At 38.5% G+C, this 23,978-nt stretch overlaps 2 protein-coding genes and 2 non-coding genes across 12 annotated transcripts in view; 2 read left to right on the top strand and 2 right to left on the bottom strand.

Moving 5' to 3' along the window:
* Window positions 1–857: 857 nt before the first annotated feature.
* On the bottom strand, window positions 858–939 carry TRNAS-AGA (transfer RNA serine (anticodon AGA)). The gene has a single exon. It is a non-coding gene; the product is annotated as a tRNA-Ser (tRNA).
* Window positions 940–5,357: 4,418 nt separating this feature from the next.
* Window positions 5,358–5,439, top strand: TRNAS-AGA (transfer RNA serine (anticodon AGA)). Its single transcript has one exon. It is a non-coding gene; the product is annotated as a tRNA-Ser (tRNA).
* Window positions 5,440–11,978: 6,539 nt separating this feature from the next.
* LOC145996927 (heat shock protein hsp-16.2-like) lies at window positions 11,979–13,647 on the top strand. The gene has a single exon (XM_083133500.1). It carries the CDS (start codon window positions 12,248–12,250, stop codon window positions 12,791–12,793), a length of 546 nt encoding a protein of 181 aa, XP_082989626.1. The 5' UTR covers window positions 11,979–12,247; the 3' UTR covers window positions 12,794–13,647.
* Window positions 13,648–22,662: 9,015 nt separating this feature from the next.
* The window catches only part of wupA (troponin wings up A), a 108,985-nt gene continuing 107,669 nt past the window's right edge, over window positions 22,663–23,978 (bottom strand). For 8 of the 9 annotated variants that reach the window (XM_083134082.1, XM_083134080.1, XM_083134081.1 and 5 more), the window contains 2 exons: window positions 23,260–23,319; window positions 22,663–22,902 (listed from right to left, as the gene is read on the bottom strand). In XM_083134082.1, coding sequence (XP_082990208.1) covers window positions 23,309–23,319 — 11 coding nt within the window. In that variant the 3' untranslated portion in view covers window positions 22,663–22,902; window positions 23,260–23,308. Of the gene's footprint in view, window positions 22,903–23,238; window positions 23,320–23,978 lie in introns of all 9 variants that reach the window. The other variant, XR_014442876.1, reaches the window with a different exon arrangement.

A 23,978-nucleotide genomic window follows, 5' to 3' on the forward strand; every position in this document is an offset into this window, starting at 1 on the left:
AATCCGTGGTGGAGTAAGGGTCCCATGTTTCAATGTTTTAGCAAGTAGGCCTACAAAAAATATATTACACATTTTTACACAATTCATCAAAGTGTAGATAATATGTAACCATTATTATTTAATTAATTCGATTTTTCTTGCATAACACAACACAATGGTGTTGTTGGATTCTCGTTAGATTCCTTTGTGCGTAAAGATCTTGCATACTGGAAACTAGAGGGAAACATTATGAAGCACGATTTCTAAATAACTTCCTTAATCAGTTCTGCGGAGAAGCCCGAAGCTGTTGGTGCATAATAATCGTCTATTAACATTATTTATTTTTAAATATAAAGTAGATACAGTCCCGATTAGACTATTTATGTTAAACTTTATCTTTGTATTCTTTGGTAGTCCGAAAGGTTATTATCGAAATATTGTTATTTGATGTTGCTCGAACTTTTATTGTTCGTTGGAATTTCAAGATAACATCCCTTTCCTGTTACTTATTACTTTTGGAGGAGGGGGGTGGGGCAAGTGTCTGTCTGTACCTTGCTATATCTGTCAATGCAACACAATATATTAAAAATCAACACGGCCGGCCTGGTTCCCCCCATTGCTGAACAATTTCCCTGGCAAATTTGGGGGGAAACTTATTTTCGTACTTTCCCTCGTACATATTTGTTTGCAATACCCAAGCCTACAGGAAGTGGAAGGGACTATTATGGAGTTTCAAACGTAACAGAAATTTTCCACTATCTTCCATTAATTACTATTAGTTAAAATGTGGTCATAAGTGTTATCGCTAATTGTTAATGCAAGAAGAGATAAGAATTGACTTTTATCATTTTGTCAACATGCAAGGAAAACAAAAGTATCGCAGTCGGTAGGATTCGAACCTACGCTCCCAGAGGGAATCTGATTTCTAGTCAGACGCCTTAACCACTCGGCCACGACTGCTGCAAGTTTTAATTGCATAACTGGAATAGTAGTTGCCATTTCAGCTGATTTTCTTTCAAGGTTGAATTGAAATTGTTTGGAATAACTTCTTCCAGATAACAAGTTTCCTGTGTTTATTCCTGTTTTCGTTCTAACTTACGCCTACATTTTATCGTGTCGCTTTTATATATATAATCGGCATCAGAAACAAGTAACTTGAGTGTAGTGGTGTGCTAACGACGTACAGGAAGGTCAGATTAATTTTAAAAATTGCACCCCCCCCCTCTTCCTCCTAAACCGGCTTGAAGTTGTTAATTACGATTATGAGTAACGAAATGTTTGGTAGCATGAGATTCGTGTAATTTTGGATTGCCAGTTCGGGCCAATTATAGCTAGTATTCCATTATTCTACAAATTGAATTACTGAGTCAGCCATGGCTTCACCTGATTGCTATCTTCAATATGTGCCAAATCATAGAGTGACAGTTTATTGTGTGCTAATTGATGATTTATTGCTACTTTTTTGTAGGGATGGTGCCGAGAACGAGATAAAACTCAGTAAAATCGAGATGAGGCTGAGATTAAGTATCCGAGAGTGTCAATCTCGTTCGAAGATTCAGAATGCTTCTTCCTCTTACAGGTGTGGATAACCATAGCCCGTTCTGAGACTACGAAACTTGATCAGCGATATAACCCAATAACCCATAGCGCGACAGCCCGTGAGAGCCTTGGCTTACCTACCGACTGCTGGTCTCCCTCCCACACTGTTCCTCCGTCACCTGTTATAGCGTGGAGATCTTAGACTAGTATTGGGGTGACGGGTGGTCAGCCCGTCGAGCCCCCAGCCGTTGTAGGTCTTCTCGACCGGGTTACCGCTCACTCATTCGGAGCTCCCCAATTTCCTCACGATGGTGGGTTGCCACCGGCCGAATAAATTCCGACCAGAGCCGGATTCGAACCTACGCCGTCCCGCAGCGAACGATCTCAAGACGAGTGAACGCCTTAACCCGCTCGGCTACGGTGGAGGACTATATAGTCTTTCAAAATTTCATTTTCCTATTAATAATTTTTCTCAACATCTTTTTTGGTGTTCGAATTGTGAAATATGGCTTCCAAAATATACAAAGTCTGTTACCTATTAAATTACTTTATTGGGTAAATTTCTTATATCCGGAAAACTGATTTCTTCAAATTTACAGGAGAAATTACTTACTGAATGCAGTTTCTTTATAGTTGTGGAAGTTCGGGGAAGTGTTTTCTCGCATCGTTCACTGAATTTTGCCTGTAAATCATCTATTTTTCGATATAAATGTGTGACCGATGCCCGAAAGTTGTTGCATCCATTTCCTTCCAGCCAGATGTTGCCTGTGTGTGTGTGATGATGTAATCACGGTCAATGACGGCCAGTGTTTCCAAACACGTGTTTTTGGAACTGAAGAAGGTACGTTTCCGCGCAAATGGTTTGTGGGGCTATGTGTCAATGGTTCGTGGCGCTATGCGAGACTGGTGTGTGGGGCTACGCATTTTTTTCTTGACCAATTTTTAACTATTCTAACCTAAACGTGACCCAACCTAACCTACCTAACCTTATCGGAAATGGTTCGTGGGGCTATGCGTCAATGGTTTGTGGGACTACGTAGGTATTTTTGGGTGGACTGGGGTGGAAACACTGCATACCGAGTACGGTAGTGAAACTGTGACTGCCACTTTGCGTGTTACCGAAGGCAAAAAGAAACGAAGAAAACTTAGTCGATATGTCGCAAATAGAGCTTATTTCCGTGAAATAAGCAAAATGCCACCTTCAACAATGTTTCTCAATGCAGAATACGTAAGTACGAATATTCAAATTAAATGAACTAGCAAATTTCAGCCGTTTCCCGGATATAAGAAATTTACCCTTTATTGTTTATAACTATTTTCACTCTAGGAAGATTTTTAGCATTCATTTCCATTGACTTTTCTTTTTTTAGTCCATGGCTCGACAGCCCTGGAAGGACCTTTGCCTATCTCCCGACTGGCAGTCTCCCTCCCACAAACCTACTTAGAGGTGTGGAGTTCTTCAACCAGTAATGGGGTGACATGGGTCAGCACCTCGAACCCTCAGCCGTTATAGAAGATTTCCGAGCCCGTATTACGCTAATCACACGCACCTCCCCAATTTCCTCACGATGGTGGATTGCCATTGGTCCTATACACAGACAAGGCGGATTCGATCCCATGTCGTCCCGCAGTCGGAGTCCAAAGCACAGCGCCTTAGCGACCACGAAGGATGACCAGTGGCGTCTTTAGGAGAGGGGATAATCCTCATAAATATTACTGAAATAAAAAGATAATAACATCCTGGCTGATTGTGTAGAAACTACAAATTTTCATAGACAAAAAATCTTAACCATTCTTCCCTCCCACGCAACTGCACCTAGCAACAATATATCACATTGTTTTCTTGTGAACAAAGTTTGCAAAAGGACACGACACTTCCTGCACTTTATAAGTGCATATGCAACGTCGCCGATGCTTTCCTGTAACACGTCATCTTTATCCTTGTCCGCATGACCTTTTTGCTATCGATTTCTCCCTGCCCCTCCGCCTCTTTTGTGTTATCCTCTGAAACTTTCATGTTATAATTTGTAAGAATTGATTGGAGTTTGAAAACAGACCGTCGTAATTCATCTTCACTTGCTGCCATCAATATCTGATCGTCTGCAAATATTACTGTTTGTACTGTTGTATTTCCGTAAATATATATATATATATATATTTTCCTGAGGACTTTAAAGAAGTCCTGAATTATTTTATCAACGTACAAAGTGAATAATAATGGAGAAAGACAACATCCTTGTCTTAGTCTTATATTTATTTCAAAGGCTTCCGTTGTTCTTCAATGCTGTTTCAAAAATTGATTTAAATTCTTCAGACGTAGACGTACTACGAAGTGAATATCTAACTGGTTATTAGTAGGTATAAGTCATATGCGCTGTGCTATCCACTCCGCCATGTAGGTCGGCAGAGACAAGACCGAGAGCAAGTCGAGCATAGTCTCGTCTCGATACTATCGCTACTGCTTCGATCCACCCACACTTGTGCGAGTACTAAACGGGGTCGTTTCGGGGAGAGAGGTTCAGTTCTCTCCCCTTCTCTCAAAATGGAGGAATCTGAATAAAGCAAAAAAGAAAACCAGATACCTATAGCAGAGAGAGATAAAATCCAAGAATATAAGAGTCGATGATGAAAGAAGATGAACATGATACAATCATTTGTTGGAGAAAGAAGAGGAGGACAACAAAGTCGTAATGAAAGCAATACAAAATGAACTCTTGTCATCTTTTCAGGCTACCAATCTCACAGGCGGTTCTGGGTTAGGGTCTCGGACCGAGAAAGAGCGTTTCTTTGCGAGTGTTCATTTTATCAATTTAATGTATCATTCATTCTCATCGAAGCGATTAGTCTAAAGGTTCAGAAAAAGAGAAGTAATAAAACAACAACTAATTATCACAGTTTTATTTTCCCTCTCTCATAGGATGCTGGCAGAAAAATTTCGGAAGGGTAGGGTATTGACGTTATGTTTGTTTTCTTGCATATGTTCTTCCTTAAAGAAGAGCACTTTTTAAGGAAGGGAGAAAATATAGAGGGAAAGATCAAACAAAGAAAAACTAGATAGATAGAAATGGAAATAAAGAAATGTGTGTGTGTGTGTGTGTGTGTGTGTGTGAGAGAGAGAGAGAGAGAGAAAGAGAGAGAGAGAGAGAGAGAGAGCAAATGTGAGACAAAAAGAAAAAAGCAATATGAGGAGTTAGAGATATTAGGAAAAAGGACGAAGAAGATTTGAAATAAAGAAGCAGAGTAAGGCAGACAGATAGAAACAGAGTGAGAAAGATAGAGAGAAAAAATAGGAGAGGAAAGAAAGAAAGAAAAGAGGTTCAGAGTAAGGAAAGGGGGAGAGAAATTTAGAGGCAGACTGAGAGAGAAATAAATGGAAAGAAAGAACGGTACAAAAGAAACAGCGAGAATAATGATCTTAGTACCCATACCAATCAAAGGTAGCCTACCTGTTTGTTTGTATTTTGTCTGCCCTTGAGCCCTTGCAGACAAAATTCTCTGGCTACGCCAGTGAAGTAGAACTATGTCATGTAGTGACGTGGGGTCAGCACGTCGTCGAAATCCCAGCCGTTATAGGAGATTTCCCAGACCGGGTTACGCTACTCACTCGTAGCTCCCCAATTTCCTCACGATGGTGATTTTCCACCGGTCCAATACATAGGCTGAGAATCCAGAGACTGAACCCAGGCGGACTCGAACCCACAGTTGGAAACCAAAACACAGCGCCTTAGACCGCACGATCACCGAGAAAGCTAACTATAAATAGTTTCCATACAATATGCAAACGAGGGACTAATAAACAACTTTGATGACGTATACCTCTGTAGTTTAGTTTCTCAATTGCAGTCGTGGCCGAGTGGTTAAGGCGTCTGACTAGAAATCAGATTCCCTCTGGGAGCGTAGGTTCGAATCCTACCGACTGCGGATCTTTTTTATTTTGTATTATACACCAAACTATAAAGTGAGCGGCTATTAATTTGTAGGTAATCTTGTCCGTAAATTCTATGAACGTAAATTTCGTTCGGATGTTTGAAACACGAAATGGACGCCATGAAAGAATATACAACAGAGCAAGATTACAAGTTCGAAAAATGTGAGATGATTTTAATTCTGTGTTGTTTAAAATTAAATTGCCAATGCCACATCAAATGGAATCGTTCAGAGATTTCATTGCACACAGCTTTCTGAATCACAGACACACACAGAAGCAAACTACAAAGAAACGAACAAAAGAGTGCAAGGGGAACTTCATTAGTCTGTGTCGAGGACAAGGTGGAATACTTCCACTTGTGCAAACAATCGGGGACCAAAAGGGATGGTTTGAATGCTCTCAGGATGTTAAAGAAACAGCAGAAAGAATGCCGACCCACACGTTCGTGTTTTTTCGTCGTATTCTCAGCCTTTTTACCCCCCTTTTTTTTCATTCCCAGTTGTCGTGGGTTCTAGGTGTAGCCGACTCAACATTCCTGAACTTCTGGTCCGGCACAGACGCAGGTAGAAAGTAAATGAGTGTAGAGAGTGAGACTGACGCGTTTTATGAACAAATGACTGCAACGAATTGAAGATATTTTCGAATCCGTCTTGTCTTCTTTCCATTTCGAAATATTGGGAAGGATACCTTTACGTTCGCTACATGCCGTGCATACTCATGAGTTAAAATTATCAGCTAGAAAGGATGTAAATCACAAAAAGATGAGAAACTATGGGCGACGGTGGCGCCACGCTGTGTATTGGTTCGTAACTTACACATTTATAACTTTTTATCTCGACAAGCCATCTTAATCTCTTCAGCAGCATGTTACATTAAATTTGATAAAGGTATGAAAGGTAAATGCATACCTGGTGGTCAAGCAAGTGCATTTTTGTTTCATTATATTATCAAGTACATACTATTACATGATCCGTGTATTCGTGATAAGATTTTAAATTCATCTTTTCATCGCGAAGTTCTTCGCCATTCTAAGATTCTTTTTAATGTGGCTTGATTGCATCGACACCAGCTTGAAATCTTTTATAGTGAAACAATTTGACAAACATTATCAAGTCTTACGTAGATTTTTATGTAGTATAATACATCCCTTGTGTGTGCCTAATTTAAAGAATAATTAAGTCTTGTGTTGCTACCAACGGGTAGCAACACAAGACGTGATTTTTTTTTTAGCTCTCAACTTTCTCCCATTGCACGTATCACTTACTTAAATGTCTTAGGTTGCCAAACGGCCGTCACCGGGAATCGAACCTGTGACCACTCGTATCAAAGTAAGAACGCTAACTAGTCTGCAGAAGCACAATTCATACAGAAGATTTGGTGTAAGGAAAATGCATTTGGCACATTTATAATTCAAGCCCTTAGCTAGGTAAGGTTAGGGGGGCTGAGCCCTGGTACAGTGGGATCCATGAGTATTACCGTGCAAATTGTCCATCACCATGTTCGTGCACTTTATTTGACCCAATAAGAGCTTCAAGAATTTAGAAAAAAATCAAAACAAGCTATTGACAACTTCTGCACCAGCATACATAAAAATACATCGCTTAAAAACACATACGATGTAAGAGAAAAATTAATGAAAGTAGTCATGGACAATTTGCCGAGCTATACTAGTGGATCCCACTGTACCATCGTCAGCTCCCCGGACATTAGGTAAGACTATTTTGTACAGTAGGATCCATGAATATTGCCGAGCAAATTGTCCATTGCCATGTTCGTCCACTTTATTTGACCCAATAAGAGCTTCAAGAATTAAAAGAAACCTCAAAACAAGCTGTTGACAACTTCTGCGCCAGCATACATAAAAATCCAGCGCTTAAAAACACACAGGATGTAAGAGAGAAATTAATTAAAATAGTCATGGACAATTTGCACGGCAATACTCATGGATCCCACTGTACAATTTGTTTGAAGTGAAGAGTGAAAATGTAGACAGCAGATATAATTTTGCTCACAACTTGGTGAAGGATATATTCACAGAATATGAACAGCAGTTATTAAACCTCCTTCATTTTGGTTATGTGCAGACGTGTAAGTAGCAGCACTAATTTACTAGAAGATTCTCTAAACTTTAGAAAATACTTTCATATGGAAGTTTATTTATCTGTACCTTTGCTGTCCTGTTGCGGCCTCCTCTTTAGACAGAAATCTGTGACTTTAATATCATCATGATTGTTTGATTGGTTTTATTTTAATTCGCTTTTTGCAGTAGCGTATGCAGGATTTCATCAAAGGGGGGGGTTATATCTAAAACATTCTCCAAATTCATATTACCATTGTTTTATTATACTTTAATTAAATAATAATTCTCACAATTAATTAATAATACTTATAATTAATTAGTTGAATTATACTACTAATACCACTACTACTATTAAGTAGTAGAGATCTACATAAATATATAGTATTTATGAAAGCAATAAAACGAAATTAATTTCTAGTAATTCGATTTTTAACAAATTCTAGAGCATTTTTTCTTTCTTACGAAATAATTGTCTCCTCAACGAGATGAGACATTTTAACTGTGAAGAAAATCCATAAAAACAAGAAAATATATTAAAATAAATTGAAATAATTAAAGTACGGAACTCATCCAAGAAGCTGCGGGGATCTGGTCAGTAGGGCATCTGACAACCATGCGGGAGATCCGGATTCGATTCCGGGAATTGGTTGGAATTTTTCCGGCTTTGTCGCCGCATAAATATCCCCGATAATTCACATCTGGATTGTCTCACTGTTGTTACCAACAACATTTTACAATAGTTAAGCTTATTGTCGTTTGAATTCAGAAATTCAAACGTGCCGCGGGAAGGCGGACTGGTGACTGAGTTATTCTTGTCGGCCTAGCCATTGTCTATACATTAGCCAAGTTCAACGAACCAAGAACTTTCTTTAGTTAATGCTCATTGTTCACACACAAAAATACATGATCATTGAACATTGTTGCAGCCGAGATACAAAACAACTTTTTTGCTCTTTAAAATCATAGTTGCCCTTATATATTACTTTCAAGAATTCGTGTTTATTTTCAAGGCATTCACTCTTAAAGACGCGTGTTTGGAATGCCGCATGGGAATAATAATTCAAATTATTATTAACTAACTAACTAACTCTCTAGCCTTCTTAAACCCGAAGGTTCATGGCTGCAGCAACACAGGCCTTCCATCTGTCCCTATCTTGAGCAAGATCTATATACTCTTTTCCATCCCTACCGATTTCCCTTAGGTCCATCTCGACGTTGTCCCTCCATCTTCGTCTTGGCCTTCCTACTGGTCTCTTACCATCAGCTTTCCCAACAAGAATCCTGTAAACTCCTCTTTCCTCTCCCATTCGTGCCACATGGCCTGCCCACCTAAGTCTTCTTGATTTAATTATTCTAATAATGTCTGGACATGAATACAAATTATGTAGTTCTAAATTATGTAACCTTCTCCACTCACCTGTCTCCTCATCCCTTTTAGGTCCAAAGATTTTCCTAAGGATCCTATTTTCAAATACTCTCAATTTATGTTCCTCATATGGGTGTGCAATTCAAATTATTATTATATTATTATTAGTAGTAGTAGTAGTAGTACTGCCGCAGGTCTTTGACAGTGATAAATTGGTCATTTTTATTTTTTCCACAGCATTTTTCATAATATTTCAAAAGCTCAAGGGGGGGGGTTAAACCCCGTAACCCCCCTTGCGTACGCCACTGGCTTTTTGTACCACTTTTGGCTAATTTCAGAAGATGGGGATGAGTGATGAATGGACACTCACAAATATCCATGTCCAGGCCGGGATTCGAACCCGGGATCCCTGACGTCGTAGCGCGCTGTGCACTCCGCGCACGGGCCGGTAGATATCATCATTCACATTCCTTCCACATCTGCGTTTCCCAAGTTTTGTTGCCTCGGCTGGGGGTGAAATGTACGTTGAACATTGTACATTTTTTCTTGTAAGTTTATGATATAAATATCTGTATGATGATGTCAGTAGCAGTAAATGAACACTTCAAGAGATGTTTTAGAAGGTGGGGGGGGGAGGAACTGTAGTATATTTGTATGATATTTCTAAATTTTATATTTTTTATTCACTTAATGACGCCCCAACACACACACATAATTTACAATCAGTTAATACTGTTAAACTTCTAAAAAATGGACTTGGTTTACAAAGCCCCTCCTGATAAGCCGTGAACCCCCCCTGGAGATCAATTCTAACTACGGGCCTGCATAATCTTAACTTTTTATGCACCATATAATGCCCACTACTAACGCATTAGAATGAACGTGGTTATTTTTAAAGAGTAACATGAAAGCAATATAGATACAATGCAATATTTGCCTTTGAAATAATAATAATAACCCGTGGTTAGACAACCCTTGAAGGGCCTAGGCCTATCTCCCGACTGCCAGTCTCCCTCCCACAATCCTACCTAGAGGTGTGGAGATCTTGAACCGGTAATGGGGGTGACGTGGGGTCAGCACGTCGAACCCCCAGCCGTTATAGGAGATTTCCGAGACCGGGTTACGCTACTCACTCGTAGCTCCGCAATTTCCTCACGATGATGGGTTGCCACCGGCCCTATACACAGGTCGAGAACCCAGGCAGACTCGAACGCATGCCGTCCCGCAGTCGGAGTTCAAAGCACACCACCTTAGACCGCACGGCCACGGAAGACGACGGGGTGGAGGCAGTGGCGCCTTGGTTTGGCTCTATGGGTGTGCACTTCAGTCTAAAGTCCAGAAGTGTTATACCACCCCTGTGAAATACTCACACCCGTTTTTGCGTACATCATTTCATCATATCATTATTGATCGTAGCGATTAGCCAAAAGTGACAGATAAGCGACATAAAATAACAAAATCAAACAAAAACATACGCATAATTTATGACACACTTCAGACTCTGGTATAATTGCTTATTTATTGAAATGCGAAACAGTTTTATATAGTTGATATATTTTTTTGAGCATTCCAATCACCTTACATGTCACAAACATTTAATGTGTTTTTTTATTAATCTTTCGTGCTTGCATAATGGTTAAGTTTACAGTTCCCTTAAGCATTTGTTGTTAGGAAAAGTATCTGTGTTGATTGGTGTTGTGAATACATGCGTAACTGCAATGTTTGCAACTCACATTTCTATTCGAGCAATTGTTGCAAAAGGAGTTGAGAAGTAAATGCAGGCCCGTAGCTAGAACTGACCGCCAGGGGAGGCTCACGGGTTAACAGGGGGGGGCTTTGTAAACCAAGTCCATTTTTCAAAAGTTTAATAGCCGGACATCCTGGCCGAGTGGCTAGCACAGCGCGCTACAACGCTAGGGGTTCCGGGTTCGAGTCCCGGGTATGGGTATTTGTGTTTGTCCAAATGAGAAAAAATAATAATTGAGTAAAACCGAGAAATGAAAAACTGAGAATAGAGTGGAAAACGGGGAATACTACGGCTTAGGGGTATCCCTTAATATATATATAAAGTGGTTAGCACGCTAGGGGTTTCGGGTTCGAATCCCGCTCGGCCTTGATTGTTTGTAAATGTCCATTCATCAATTTCATCACTTCATCCCTCATCCCCATCTTCGCAAATTAGCCAAGAGGCACAAAACGCGAAGTAAAATTAACTAAATTAATCAATCAATCAAAATTATAATAGTACTAAATGAAGGTAAATTATGTGTGTCGGGGGTCATTAAGTTAATTTAAAATACAAAATTTAGAAATATCATACAAATACTAGTTTTTTTCTATATCTTCTAAAAGATCTCTTGAAGTGCTAATGACTGCTACTGACACCATCCCTTAATACACACTCCATACTATTTTTGATGATACAGATATTTATATCATACATGTTAAAATGTACAATATTCACTTCAATCATAGTTCCTACTGTACATTCCACCCCCAGCCAAAGCAATAAAACTTGGGATCTGTTGACATTTGACGCAGATGCGGAAGAAATGTGGATGATGACATCAAAGTCACAGATTTCTGTCAAACAAGAGGCCGCAGCAGGGGCAGGGAATGTACAGATAAAGAAGGCTCCCTATGAAAGAACTCTCTAAAGTCTAGAGAATCTTCTAAACACTTGCTGCTGCTTAGACTTCTGCTCATAAACAAGATGAACGAACGAAGTTGTTAACAAATTAATGTATGCTGACTACATTTTCACTCTTCACGTCAAACAAATTAGAATACAAAATTGTTTTACCTAATGTCAAGGGGGCTGGCGGCAGTGTCAGGGGGGCTGAGCCCCCCTCCCTGGCTACGGGCCTGAGTAAAGGACACCATGAATTGATTTACCTACGTGAAGTTGTTGAGAAATATTAATTTCGTGTTATGGTTTTGCGTAGTTGAAATAATAAATGTTACATGATTTTTTTCCTTTTAAAGTTTGTAAGATCCTATCTGAACAGTAAAAAAGTCAGGAGTTGGTTACACTAAGGTGATATATCTGGCATCTAGTGGTAGATTCTAGAAGTTTCGAGGTAAACAAACACAAAGTGCTTGTGCTCTTGCGCAGAGGTTGCATCACCTTTCTCGATCTTTCCAGATTCGGAATGATGAAATGTGCGGGAATCACGACGGAATACGAATGTATATATATTTTACCCGTACGCACATCCTGACAGATGTTATTTGCTTTTGGATTTGTGTACTGTGACGTGTGCAGTGAAGTGGACTAGAGCAGAATAACTATTCTGCAGTACTGCAGTCTTGCTGTGTACACATTAAGAACACAATTATCGAAAAAGGATTGAGGATGGCACATCATTTCAAGAAGTTGGTACCAATTCTCACATCTCCAGGCTGGAAATCTGTTAATGCTCCATTTGTTAGAAATTTTTGGGGAAGAAGATGGGATCCAATTATAGATGTGAGGAACGTGTTGCGTGAAGCGGACAGGGAAATGCAAAGATTTGAAAGGGATTTTGATGGATTCTTCCGACGATTACCATCATTTGGCCTTTCAACATCGGTGCCCATACAAACCATAGATACAGCATCAAATGTTTACCGTATTAATATCGACGTGTCGAGCTTCAAGCCAGAAGATATTCGTGTTGCAGTGAAGGATAGAAAACTCGCCATCCATGCAAAGATGGAGAAAGAAGCAGAAGATGGAAGCAATTTGTACCAAGAAATTTCACGTGAGTACCAGCTGCCAGAAAAGATAGACACTTCCACTCTGAAATCTTTGTTAACAAATGATGGTGTTCTTTCTATCGAAGCAGCTTTACCAGAAGCCGAAAAGCCGAAAGAAATTCCCATCAGTTTCGATTCCGAGAACAAACCTAGTAGTAAGTAAGTAATGTCTTCTACGTGTTTCGATATTAAATTGAATTTTCCACAGCATTCCGTATTGCAATTCTGTAGGTAATATACTTGTATGAAGACATTATGTCGTGTGCAATTGAGATCCAAAGTATAGTGTGTAGCACAATAATAAAATAAATCCAGTAAACAAACCATATAAGCAGCAGCACCATGTTACTAAATGCATATTTTCAAAGAGTGGTGTAAAGTGTGGTTTATTAACTTGAAGCATGATTGTATCTGCTTGTCTAGAGCTTTCTCACGTTGCCTGAACTTACATCCACATAATAGCGTTTTTGTCATTTAATTTACTTAAAACTGTTCTGCTGTGATTACATGTGCTCATTTTGCTTGTAAAATTGTGATCTGTACAATGATACTGTTGTGGATAAAGTTTACCACCAGAATGAGATTGAACTTGTAGCTTCAAAATATTACTATGTAAAACAAGCAAACCCGATACAAGTAAAGGAATTGAATTCACACATGAAAATATATTTGAAATGTAAGAAACTATGTTTATCATAGTCCGTGGCATTGTATTCTTCACAGTTCCCATTGAGGTTCATAAATACTTATGACACAATGTTGTGTGTATCATGAAGCTAAGAAAATTGTATTTTCTGTGTAGTAAACTAGGATATGCTGTTCCAAAGAGTATTTATCAACAGTACACAAGGAAAATTGATGTAGTTGAAAATTGCATAGAATTAAACTGAGATAGTTTGCACATTGTATCAATTTTGTTAACGTAGCAACTACTAACTGATTCATTGGAAAAATTATGAGCGTTGCTTTTCCGTACTGTGTTCTAAGGCTGTGTTAAGTAAAGTTTTATACCTCTGACTAATTTCTTTCATTTATAATAATCCTGAAATCTGATAGGTGTTTTCTTCTTGAACGGCAGGATGGTCCTTTTTTTTCCTGTAGGGTGAAGCATGGGACAGTGGGGCAAGTAGGCTATCCTCCATTTTTTTTCAATTGTTGCATTATGGAATATCTGGTAATGTATTTCTATGTGTCCGTTACATTAAATTTGGAAAACATTAAAAGGTAACAGTATGGCATAGTGAAAACACATTTCACTCGTTTATTTCCTAATTATTTACATTTGTACTTACCTCTTATGCATAGCGGAACATTTTTGAATGTGGGGCACTGAAAAAATCATAATTTTTCACATTACAAATATTTATTATTCGTTGCTAATTCACTTTCGTTACACACAATATGGTGAGCAAATCTTGACTCACATTGTCTATCGTCAGCTGATATGCAGTGTTTCCAAACTTATTAACCGAAAAATGCAGCACAAACTATTGACAGAAGGTTTTTAAGCAAAAATTGATTCACAAACCATTCACGGAAGGTTAGGTTCAGTTATGTTAGGCAAACATAGGAAATTAAATTGGAAAAAAAAAAAAACTGCTCACGCGTCATCTTGTAAAACTACCGCGTGGTTGCTACACTAACAGGGTTTTACATAATCGAACGCATGGAACATTTGATTCACGTAGTCAACGGTATTGGTGGCAAGAGCTATCATGCATTGGAGATACATTTATGTTGAAAAATACATGAATTACCGGCCGAATAAGTTGAACGAAGGTAGAAAACACTTCCACGAGCTTCCAAAAGTGTACAGAAACTCAGTTCCGTAAGTAGTTTCTCCTGTAAATTTGAAGAAATGTGTTTTCACTATACCATACTGTTACCTTATAACACTGTTTGAATCCATGGTTTTGAGAAGTTGCGAACATTAATTTTAACATCTCAAAAAAGAGCTGGAACGTAATTATTTTCTTCAGCAGTAAGTCCTTTCACTCCACAGAAATCAGGGTGTAGTACAAAAAAAAATCTTACATAAAAACATCTTGCATATTAATAAACAACATTCTATAGAGCATGTATTAAGTTGGTCATAAAATTTGTTATATTAGTAGCTACAGCCGGGAAGGAATAACTTGGCAGTGACGTCACTCCCTGCTAAGTCAGCGTTGTCAGCTACTATGGAAGGAATCATGGCATGAGTAAGAGTATGAGCAGTAAAGATCGTGGTGCAAACTACCAATCTTCAATTTAATGTTAGCACTGCTAGATGTTTATTTTAATTATTTCATATAATTCTGCTTTCAGCAAACCTGCATGCGGAATATTGTGAGATGACAGCCACGACTTCATTTCATCCTTCCTGCTGTTTCATGTTGGTTTTTTTTTTCACTAACTTCTTGTGGTACGGAGCATTGTCACACACAATAACAGAGTTTTGGGGGCAAATTGGGAAGAAGCTGTTCTTTGAACCACAACATAAAATTGTTAGTGTTCAACTCCCCATGATAGTCCCCAGAAGTTGTTTTTGAAAGGAACACTAAATTCGCCCACTCCATAAATCCACTTTCCTGTTGACACTTTTAACCCCCCCGAATCTTTGGAATCCAGCCAAACTTTGGGGACAGTGTGGTGTGTGTTCACGAAACTTTCATCCATGTAAATGAAAGACCGGCGGTTTGCTCTCTGCGCAGTTCTTTAACTTCATGCAAAAATGATCGCCGCCCGCAACGATGCTGTTTCGTTCAAGGAGTAGCTTCCTGCTGCTTACGCTATGCTTTTTAAATCTGAACCCTAATTTTCTTATGATCATACGCAACGACCGATGTGAACCCTTAAAATTAATATTTTCTTGCAGTTCCACGGTGACAACAATGCCTTTCGTGTATAAATCATGGATTGTTCGGTGTACGACTGCTTCATCAAAAGAATCCAGATTTGTGACACGTTGCTGGGCATTCGGTCGGTTTTTGCCCGGCATTGAAAAAGGTTTTCCGCTTGCACTCGCAACACTTTTGTCTTTCTCCTTCAAAATTCTCCACACAGATCTTTCACCGACACCTGTCGTCACAGACATTTTGTGAACAGCTGTGGTTTTGTTTTCATCGCAACCAAAGTATACACATTGAAAACTATTTCCCTTGCATCGCTGAATGAGGGCATACCTTTCTTTACGACACTGCTCATTCTACAACAATGACAAATCCAACAAAAAACAACTCGCTAACAAAGAAACAAAATAGCCTGCAATCTCTCGCTCGTAGCTGCGGTTTGTTTGACTAATGTAGCAGTGTGTGGGTTTGCACGCCTGTATCACCCCTCTCGGAATGATTTCGATTGGTTTGCACGTCACCTTGTCGTCCGCTCTAGCGAATGAGCCTTCACATCTGGAAGGAGAGGTGAAGGTGGGAGGTGATGTTACTGCCAAGTTATTCCTTATGCGCTGTAGTGCTTGATATGAATGGGCCCCATGTGCCCCATTGCAGAGTGCGGCAAGTGGGCCAGGTATAAAACAATTGTAAATTGGTTAATAATTATAAATTAAAAAAAAAAATCATAGCCTAGAATGATGTAAGCCCCGCAACAGGTTAAGCTTGCAGCAGGTTTTATGTATTCATCCACGCAAGAGCGACGCTCAGCATCTCCAGTGCCAGTATTGCAGAGGAACTAAATTCTGCGTGCACATTTGGGTCTATATATGAGAAAAGTTGCTGCAAACTTTATTTATACATGTGAGTTTTTTTCAATTAAACATTATTTATTAATGGGTGATGTTCATACTGTGGCTGTTCTGACAGAAAATAAATGCTTGGTTCATCATGCCGTTGCAAGCGAACATTCAAACATGGACAATTTTAATACCAAATTCTTTAATCTGCATGTGTCATTCTGACTTGGAGAGTCATATGTTGCATTTCTTAGAGGTGTGCCCGAAAGATTTCCATAAGCAGCAGAAAGTAAAAAGTTGGAACAATATTACAATCAAGCCATCTGGAAGCAAAACTGAAGAAAAATTACCTTTCACCAGTGATAAAACACAGTAGGTTCTTACATGTTTTGTAAATGCTATCTTGTAAAGTATTAGCTGTAGGTGAATGGCTAGTGTTACATATTCATGATCTGAATGATGTGTGTTTGAGAGCCCCCCTACAAGCAAGTATTTTTTTTTCACATTGCAAAAACGATTTTATACAGATTTTTATTGAACAAAGTAAATATACACATGGAACGTGGCAACACCGCACACAGTGTTGTTCGTTGAACCTTGGTATCTCCTGAGCTGAAACAGCATTCTTAGATGAAGCTTGCTTTCAGATCAACTAAAAGTATACACTATGAAGTTCGTAATGTCAGTAGTTTTTACACATAAAAACACAGCATGTTTAATTTTTTTTCAATGTGTAAATAAAGATTACTATTAAGAATTACTTTGGAATCATGGATACAGGACTTTTAAAATCGTAAATCACACTGTAAGGTTTTTTTTTCCGGGGTGATATTGAATGGTGATATTTTTACGACATTGTACATTATACATAAGCAAATCTACACATTGTCAAACAAGTTTCTTAACATCTGAATTATTTTAGACAGCTTGTGACATTTGCAGTGATGTTGACACTTGGGGTAGAAATGAGTGACCTTACCAAGGGGGTTGGTGTTTGTCATACCCCTCCTCCTTTAGGGCCAAGTATTCCTAAAAAAGGAAAGAACGCCAAAGACAGAAAAAGATTTCAAGAGGATGAGTGACTACTAAAAAAAAGGTACATTTCGAAAATTAAAAACTATTTGATTTGGCTACTAAGCCAGAGATCCTGGGTTCGAATCTTGGCTTGGCCATGTGCATTCTTTGTGTGTGTCCCTTCATCAGTTTTTATCGTATCATCTTCGCGATCAGCCACAAGTAGCGGAAAAGCAAAGTAAAATAAACCAAATCAAACAATCAATCAATGATTTGATTTGGTTTTTGACTTTTTTTTATCACATTTGCTTAATTGCAAAGATGATACAATAAAATTAATGAAGGGACAAACACAAAGAATACCCATGTCTAGGTCGGGGTTTGAACCTGGAATCCCAGGTGTCGTAGCACGCTGTGATAATCACTCCCCCACGGTTGGTTGATTTTTTGTTTTAAGTCCATCTTATGCACAGAAAAGCTGATCGGGAGTGGACCTACAGTTTAAAGTGGAATCCGAACCACTATGTGCCTCCACCGGGTACCGATCTGGGACCACTTTACACTCCCCCATGGAGGATGGCCAACAACAAAGATGAGTGGAAAGGTCTAACTATTTGGATACATAGGTACCAGTAAAACAAACTGCATTTTTCCTCAGTGGTAATTTTCAGTTGGATTTTTGAAATGTTGGATTAATGTTTCTTCCAATATTTTGCATTGCTTGATTTCTCTAATATCTCCATCTCATGATCTCGTTACTGAAGGATCTGGGCTCGAGCCCTGGCCTGTGCATGAGTGTTTCTTTGTACCCACCCTTCACCCGCTTAATTTAATCCTTCTTGACTTAAGCTCATTAGCTACTTATCGCGATTAAATCTATACAGCTACAAAAAGTTATGGGAGGTGGCAAAAATTCAATATATATTTGAATTGAGTTCTGGGATACATTTTTCATTCCCAATTATTTCATTATTCACTGCAGAGTCCAACACATACGAACAAGAATGCGTGATGGTCACGGGTTTAAATCTCGGCCTAGATTTTTCTTTGTCCCTTCATCAATTTTATCATCATATCACTCATCCTCATTTTCAGGATAATCAAATGTAGAGAAAAGTGAAGTAAAATAAACCTGCAACAACAATTGCAACGTGTGTTCTCTTGCTCAAATAAATACGTCCATATTTATGACTGTTTAGCTTACCCATTTTTTTTATTGGAGGCCAAGAGATAAGTACATTTAAATAAAACACTACTAAAACGAGAGCGAAAGAGAGCCTGAGCAAATATTTGTAATTTAGTCACTATATATTCCATATTTGAAAAAAAAGAGCATACCGTTTTTGTCTGCACATAATATATAAATAATAAAACTACATCCCATATTATACATACATATTGTACAACGTGTAAAACATTGTGGTGTAAATACAGAGAACATAAGTACTGCAGAACCCCCCCCAGACTAGTTTTGTATATATTCTTTTTTGTAAATGGAATCTAATAGTGTGATATAATTTTCAACATTTGAATATGACATCCGGATATGCACATAAAACAAGTAAAAGAGAAAAGAAAGAAAATGCTGCCACATCTTTTAATACATTTATTATCTACACCCAGTAAAAAATATTTCTCTAACCTTTCAAGTGTATCATGTATAATTTGACATGCAAAACCTGCCAACAGAGCAAGTTGTGATGTATTTCGACTGCCAACTGCAGTAGTTCTCAACCTTTGTGAGGCTGCAATTCTTTTTTTAACATGATGCGCTGATCCCAAGAATTTTACTTGCAAATACCTTGCTTTTTAAACTTTAATGTGCATCCTTAAATTAAACATTAATTTAAAAATATGTAATAATTCTCTTTCTCTGATTGTATCTAGGACTGTTGACAAACATTAAATTAGTTGTCAATCACTTTCCACCTCTTGTGGCTTGTTAATTATTATGCCAGGACTTAGAACTAGATTGCTGTCTCGCGGCTGAGAAACATTGGTCCAGTGTATGGTAGTCAGAAACTGAACTGGATTGGCTGAAAATGGTAAAATAGGCCCTCTTTTTTATTAAGAAAAGAATTGACTTAATTTTATTCTCCGATAAGCTATCTGGAAGTGGACCTACAATTTAAAATGGCATCTGAACCACTGTGGTCGTTCGTTATAAGGCATCATGCTTTGGACTCCATCCCTGAGACGTGCCCAGTTTCAAATCTCCTGGGGGGAAGCATAACAGCTTTTGTCCTGAGATTTCGACCAGTGTATGGGTCTGGTGGCCACCACAATTGTGAGAAAATTGGGAAACTATGAATGAGTATCGTAACCCTGCCACGCAAACCTGCAATGCAACAACTGAGGGTTCGTTACTGGTTGGATATTTCCTCCCTTGCCAGGTGGGAGTGAGGCCGGAAGTTAGTGTGATGGCTGTTGTGCCATGAGTTATTATATTTTTATTATTTTCTCTGAACCACTGTGTCTCCATTAGGGATTGATCCTCGGACCCCTTGATTACAAGATGCCCTTGGGGGTGAAGATGGCCAGGTGTGATGCTGACATCATGATCGAGAGGAAGAATATGTGGAGCTCTACCTCCACATTACCCCATATATCTACATGGCATGTGTGTACTTTTACCTTTGATATACAGGGTGTATCAGAAGTGATAGCGCAAACTGAAGTGGTGAAAAGTACACAATAGTAGAAGCAAAAAGTCCCAGTAAACATGGGGTATGCTTGTCACTTTACAAGTGACATGCCTGTTATGCTTTCCATCCTGTAAAGGATGTATGGTTTGTTTACAACGTCCCTTTCTGCAGTGTTCAGTTTTAAAGAAAACTCAAGAGTGCGCAAGGAAACAGGCGTATGATGTGTACAAACAATCAAGTAAGTGGCAGATCGTAACCATACATTCGCAATTATTTCTCAAATGGTTTGTTTGCAACCCCATGTTTACAGATACTTTTTTGCTTCTACTATCGTGTACTTTTCACTGCTTCAATTTGCTCTATCACTTCTGATACACTGTATATACAAAGGCTGTCGCAGAGAAGGTGAGACAGGTTTTTCCTGGCGTGGCAACACTGCCTATGGTTTTGGCACTAGTCACGTCTAGGATGACTCATTCTGTTTCCATAGCAAGTTGTCACAGGTTGCGAAACCACGTTAGTGAGCAGCTGTGTTGATTTACGTGGAACGTGTTTCATTTACCCCTCCAGGATTTTGTGCATAACATTGCTTGTCGCGATGAGTATTCAAGATGAACAGCGACATGCCATAAAATTTTGTTGGCATTTAGGGAAAAGTGCTGCGGAAACATATGCAATGTGTCAACAGACATATGCCGATCAAGACAGACTCAGTAGAGCCACAGTATTACCAAGGAGTCATTGATACTCTGCGCCAGCACGTAGCAAAAAAGAGGCCACATTTGAAGAACTCCATATTGCACCACAATAACGCATGCCCGCATACCGCGCAGGCTTTTCAGGATTATGCGACGAAGAGAAAAATTGAAATTTTCCCGCATTCAGCATACCCGGACCTTGCACCCTGCGACTTTTGGCAATTTCCACTTTTAAAGGCCGCTTTACGTGGTCGTCATTTCATGACTAACAAAGAAGTGATCACCGCAGCACAACTTCTCTTCAGTTCGCTGCTTGTCTTTTAACTGCTACGCAGTCATGACTTTTTGACCTATTGCGCTCATTTTGGTCTTAATTGGCAGCTAATGAACCAAATTTTCACCCTAGTATATTTGCTAGCCATTGGAGGTCGCTGTTTTCCTATACAGGAATTAGTCTCACCTTCTCTGCGACAGCTTTTGTATATATTTATGTGTGTGTGTGTGTGTGTGTGTATCAAAAAGATAGAGGGAACAAAAGAAAGAGAACTCTTTCTTTCTCTACCTTTTCCTTGCTTCCTCTCACTCTTTTTGTTCTCCTTCTCTTCTATTTCTTTACTCCTTTCTTGCCTCCTGTAAGCCAGCATTTTTCCAACAACAGTACTTGCAGTTTTAAGTAGATTTGAGCTGTGCTGGTCAAATTAAATATTCATCTTCCTTGTAATAGCATTCTAATCTTAAGTATTAAACCAGGTTTTTACATAATAGGTGTACTTCTGCATATCTATTGTGAATAGTAAGGTTTTTAATTGTTCTGAAACATCTAATAGTTTGATATTAATATCTGCTTCATGTTGTGTGACATCAACCTTTAAATTTGGCAGAAACAGATGACAGTTTAAAATCCTTTTTATGGTAAGATGCCTTAATCAGGACTGGGCATACAGTTTTAAAATGAAATCCGAACCACTAGGCGTATTACCACAGGGGATTGAACCCTGTCCTGTACCCCTTGATTACAAGACAATGCGATACAAATGTATAGCAAAAACAAATTAGTAAGTAGCAACAATGGCCAATATCTATCTATCTCTTGGCTCCTTCATTATGTAAACTTATTTAACTACAGAGCATTCCCTGACATTCGCTACGAGACTCGGCGGCAAGCTGCCCGGCATCAGCGCTTGTCTTTCCCAGTGGAGGGGTCAGCGACAGTCACTAGAGTCGGCTATTAAAATTACAGTTTTCATATTGTGTACTAACCTTGACTACAGAAGGTGTTGAAAATGATGTCCCTCTGCTGCAACACATTCCTGGCATCTCCGAAGGAAATTGGCATTTACACGTGCAAGTTCGTCTACTGTAATTCTCCCAATTTTTCGTACAATACTCTCTTTTAACTCACAGATGGTGTGCGGGTTGTCTTTGTATACTTTATTTCCCCATTTTTCTTTCCACTTTTATTCAGAACTGACCCTGTTACTTTTTTACGAGGTTTAATATAAGCGACTGTCGCGGACCCGTTCACCGGGAAAGATGAGCGCTGATGCTGGGCCTCTTGCCACCGAGTCTCGTAGCAAATGTCAAGGAAAGCTCTGTAGTTCCGAAAAATCATTAAGAATCTCTGAATTTTCAATTGAAACTGCAAGTTAAATAGGTTAACCAAAATTGACAAAAAAGCCAAAATTCACATCACCCATTCAAAAAAACATTTTTTGCAACTCTAGAAAACATTTCTACTTCTTTGAACACACATATCAAATATGTGTATTGAAGAAACTGTTGCAGATTAGTTGTTTCGACATTGGTAATGTGATGGAGTGTTTGTTTTCATCCCGGTCTGCTGAATTCTATGAGTTGTGTTGGAGAAATGTGCGAATCTGACCAGGGTTTATGTTGAGAAGGTTATGCCCGATCAAGGTTTTGTTTTTTCCTTCCTCAATTTGTTCTTGTAGTTAAACAAACTATACAATGACCCCTCGTAGATACAAAATGTTTAAACACAATAATATTTTCAGTACAAATAAAATTTATTGATACAAACTCGTAGTTACAGTATACTCTGTGAACAATGAATAGTATTTTTGGCTTTCATATTAATCAGATTAGAAATGGTGTTCATAGCATTAACGAAATAATATTAGTAATTGCAACGTATGTACACAAACAGGTACTGTCCACTGCAACACAGGTAATATACTGGAGATATGACAACCAGTGAAAAAGTAGTGGAATCATGGCACTGCTGCACCTGTAAAAGAAAATAGGGTATACAGGAACTGCAAAGTATTAAGTGGTCAGTATTTTGGTTAATTTCTTTTTGGATCACCATGTACTTAGCACAGTGAGTATTATAAAAATATAGAGGCGAGAAAACTCAAAATATGGCTTCTACTTTTTTAAAAAACAAACCACAATTTGCTTCAAATATGCAGAATAGTTACCGTAAAAATAACTATTAATTTTGATAGTTATAGATACTTACTTCAAAAGTAACTAGTTAAAGTTACGCAAAAAGAATAACTGCATTACAAGTAATGTGTTTCTTCCCAACCAAATTTGTATGTAATTTTTATGCTTAAACTCTCATGTAACAAACTCCACTCACTGCATTATTGATGTCAGAAGAGGAGAAAAGATGGTTGCTCCCTTTTTGATTAAGCTGCGGCTGAAATAAATAGAACAAAATATTACTTTGCTATTAATCTTATGCCTTATTTTCAAAATATACAATTACAGAACCAGAAATTAAATATTAATGGATGATGTTCAGTTGTCAACTTTCCCCACAATTCATTGCATGAAATCGCCCTCCTCCGCCATATTTCAGGCAAACAGATTAGATCCTGTATTGAAATAATGCTGAGTAAGCATTGTGTGTATGTATATGATGTGAATGTGTACTTGTAAAATATTGCATATTTCTCGCTTTAAGAAGGGATTCTTATATGCTTTCCTTAACATGTGTGAATCTGTTTGCCCAACTTCATGTTTCTTCCCAAAGTGCACTGCGTGATGACGTCAAGTTGAATATCATCCATTGTTAAAAAAATAAATGTACCTCATTACTTGTGTAAATCACCTTGTGCATCGATGGTTGAAAATGAAGTTGATCAGTGATTGAGTGTAAATATTCCTTTCTGTTTTTACTATATTACCAAGTAATATTTAAAATTTAGCAATTGTGAAAAAATACTATAAATTAGGGCTTGGAATTCAAACTTACTTGGTAGCAACCATAAGAAGAAAGTAAGCAGAATGAATATAAGAAATCTTATCCATATAGATATTACAACCGTATTCAACCTGCTATATCATCATGACTAT

Source organism: Lepisma saccharinum, chromosome 13 (assembly GCF_977018435.1).
Source record: "Lepisma saccharinum chromosome 13, izLepSacc3.1, whole genome shotgun sequence".
NCBI classification, from domain to species: Eukaryota; Metazoa; Arthropoda; class Insecta; order Zygentoma; family Lepismatidae; genus Lepisma; species Lepisma saccharinum.

Coding starts and splice junctions, on each gene's coding strand:
- LOC145996927 (XM_083133500.1), top strand. CDS start 12,248: ATGGCACATCATTTCAAGAAGTTGGTACCAATTCTCACATCTCCAGGC.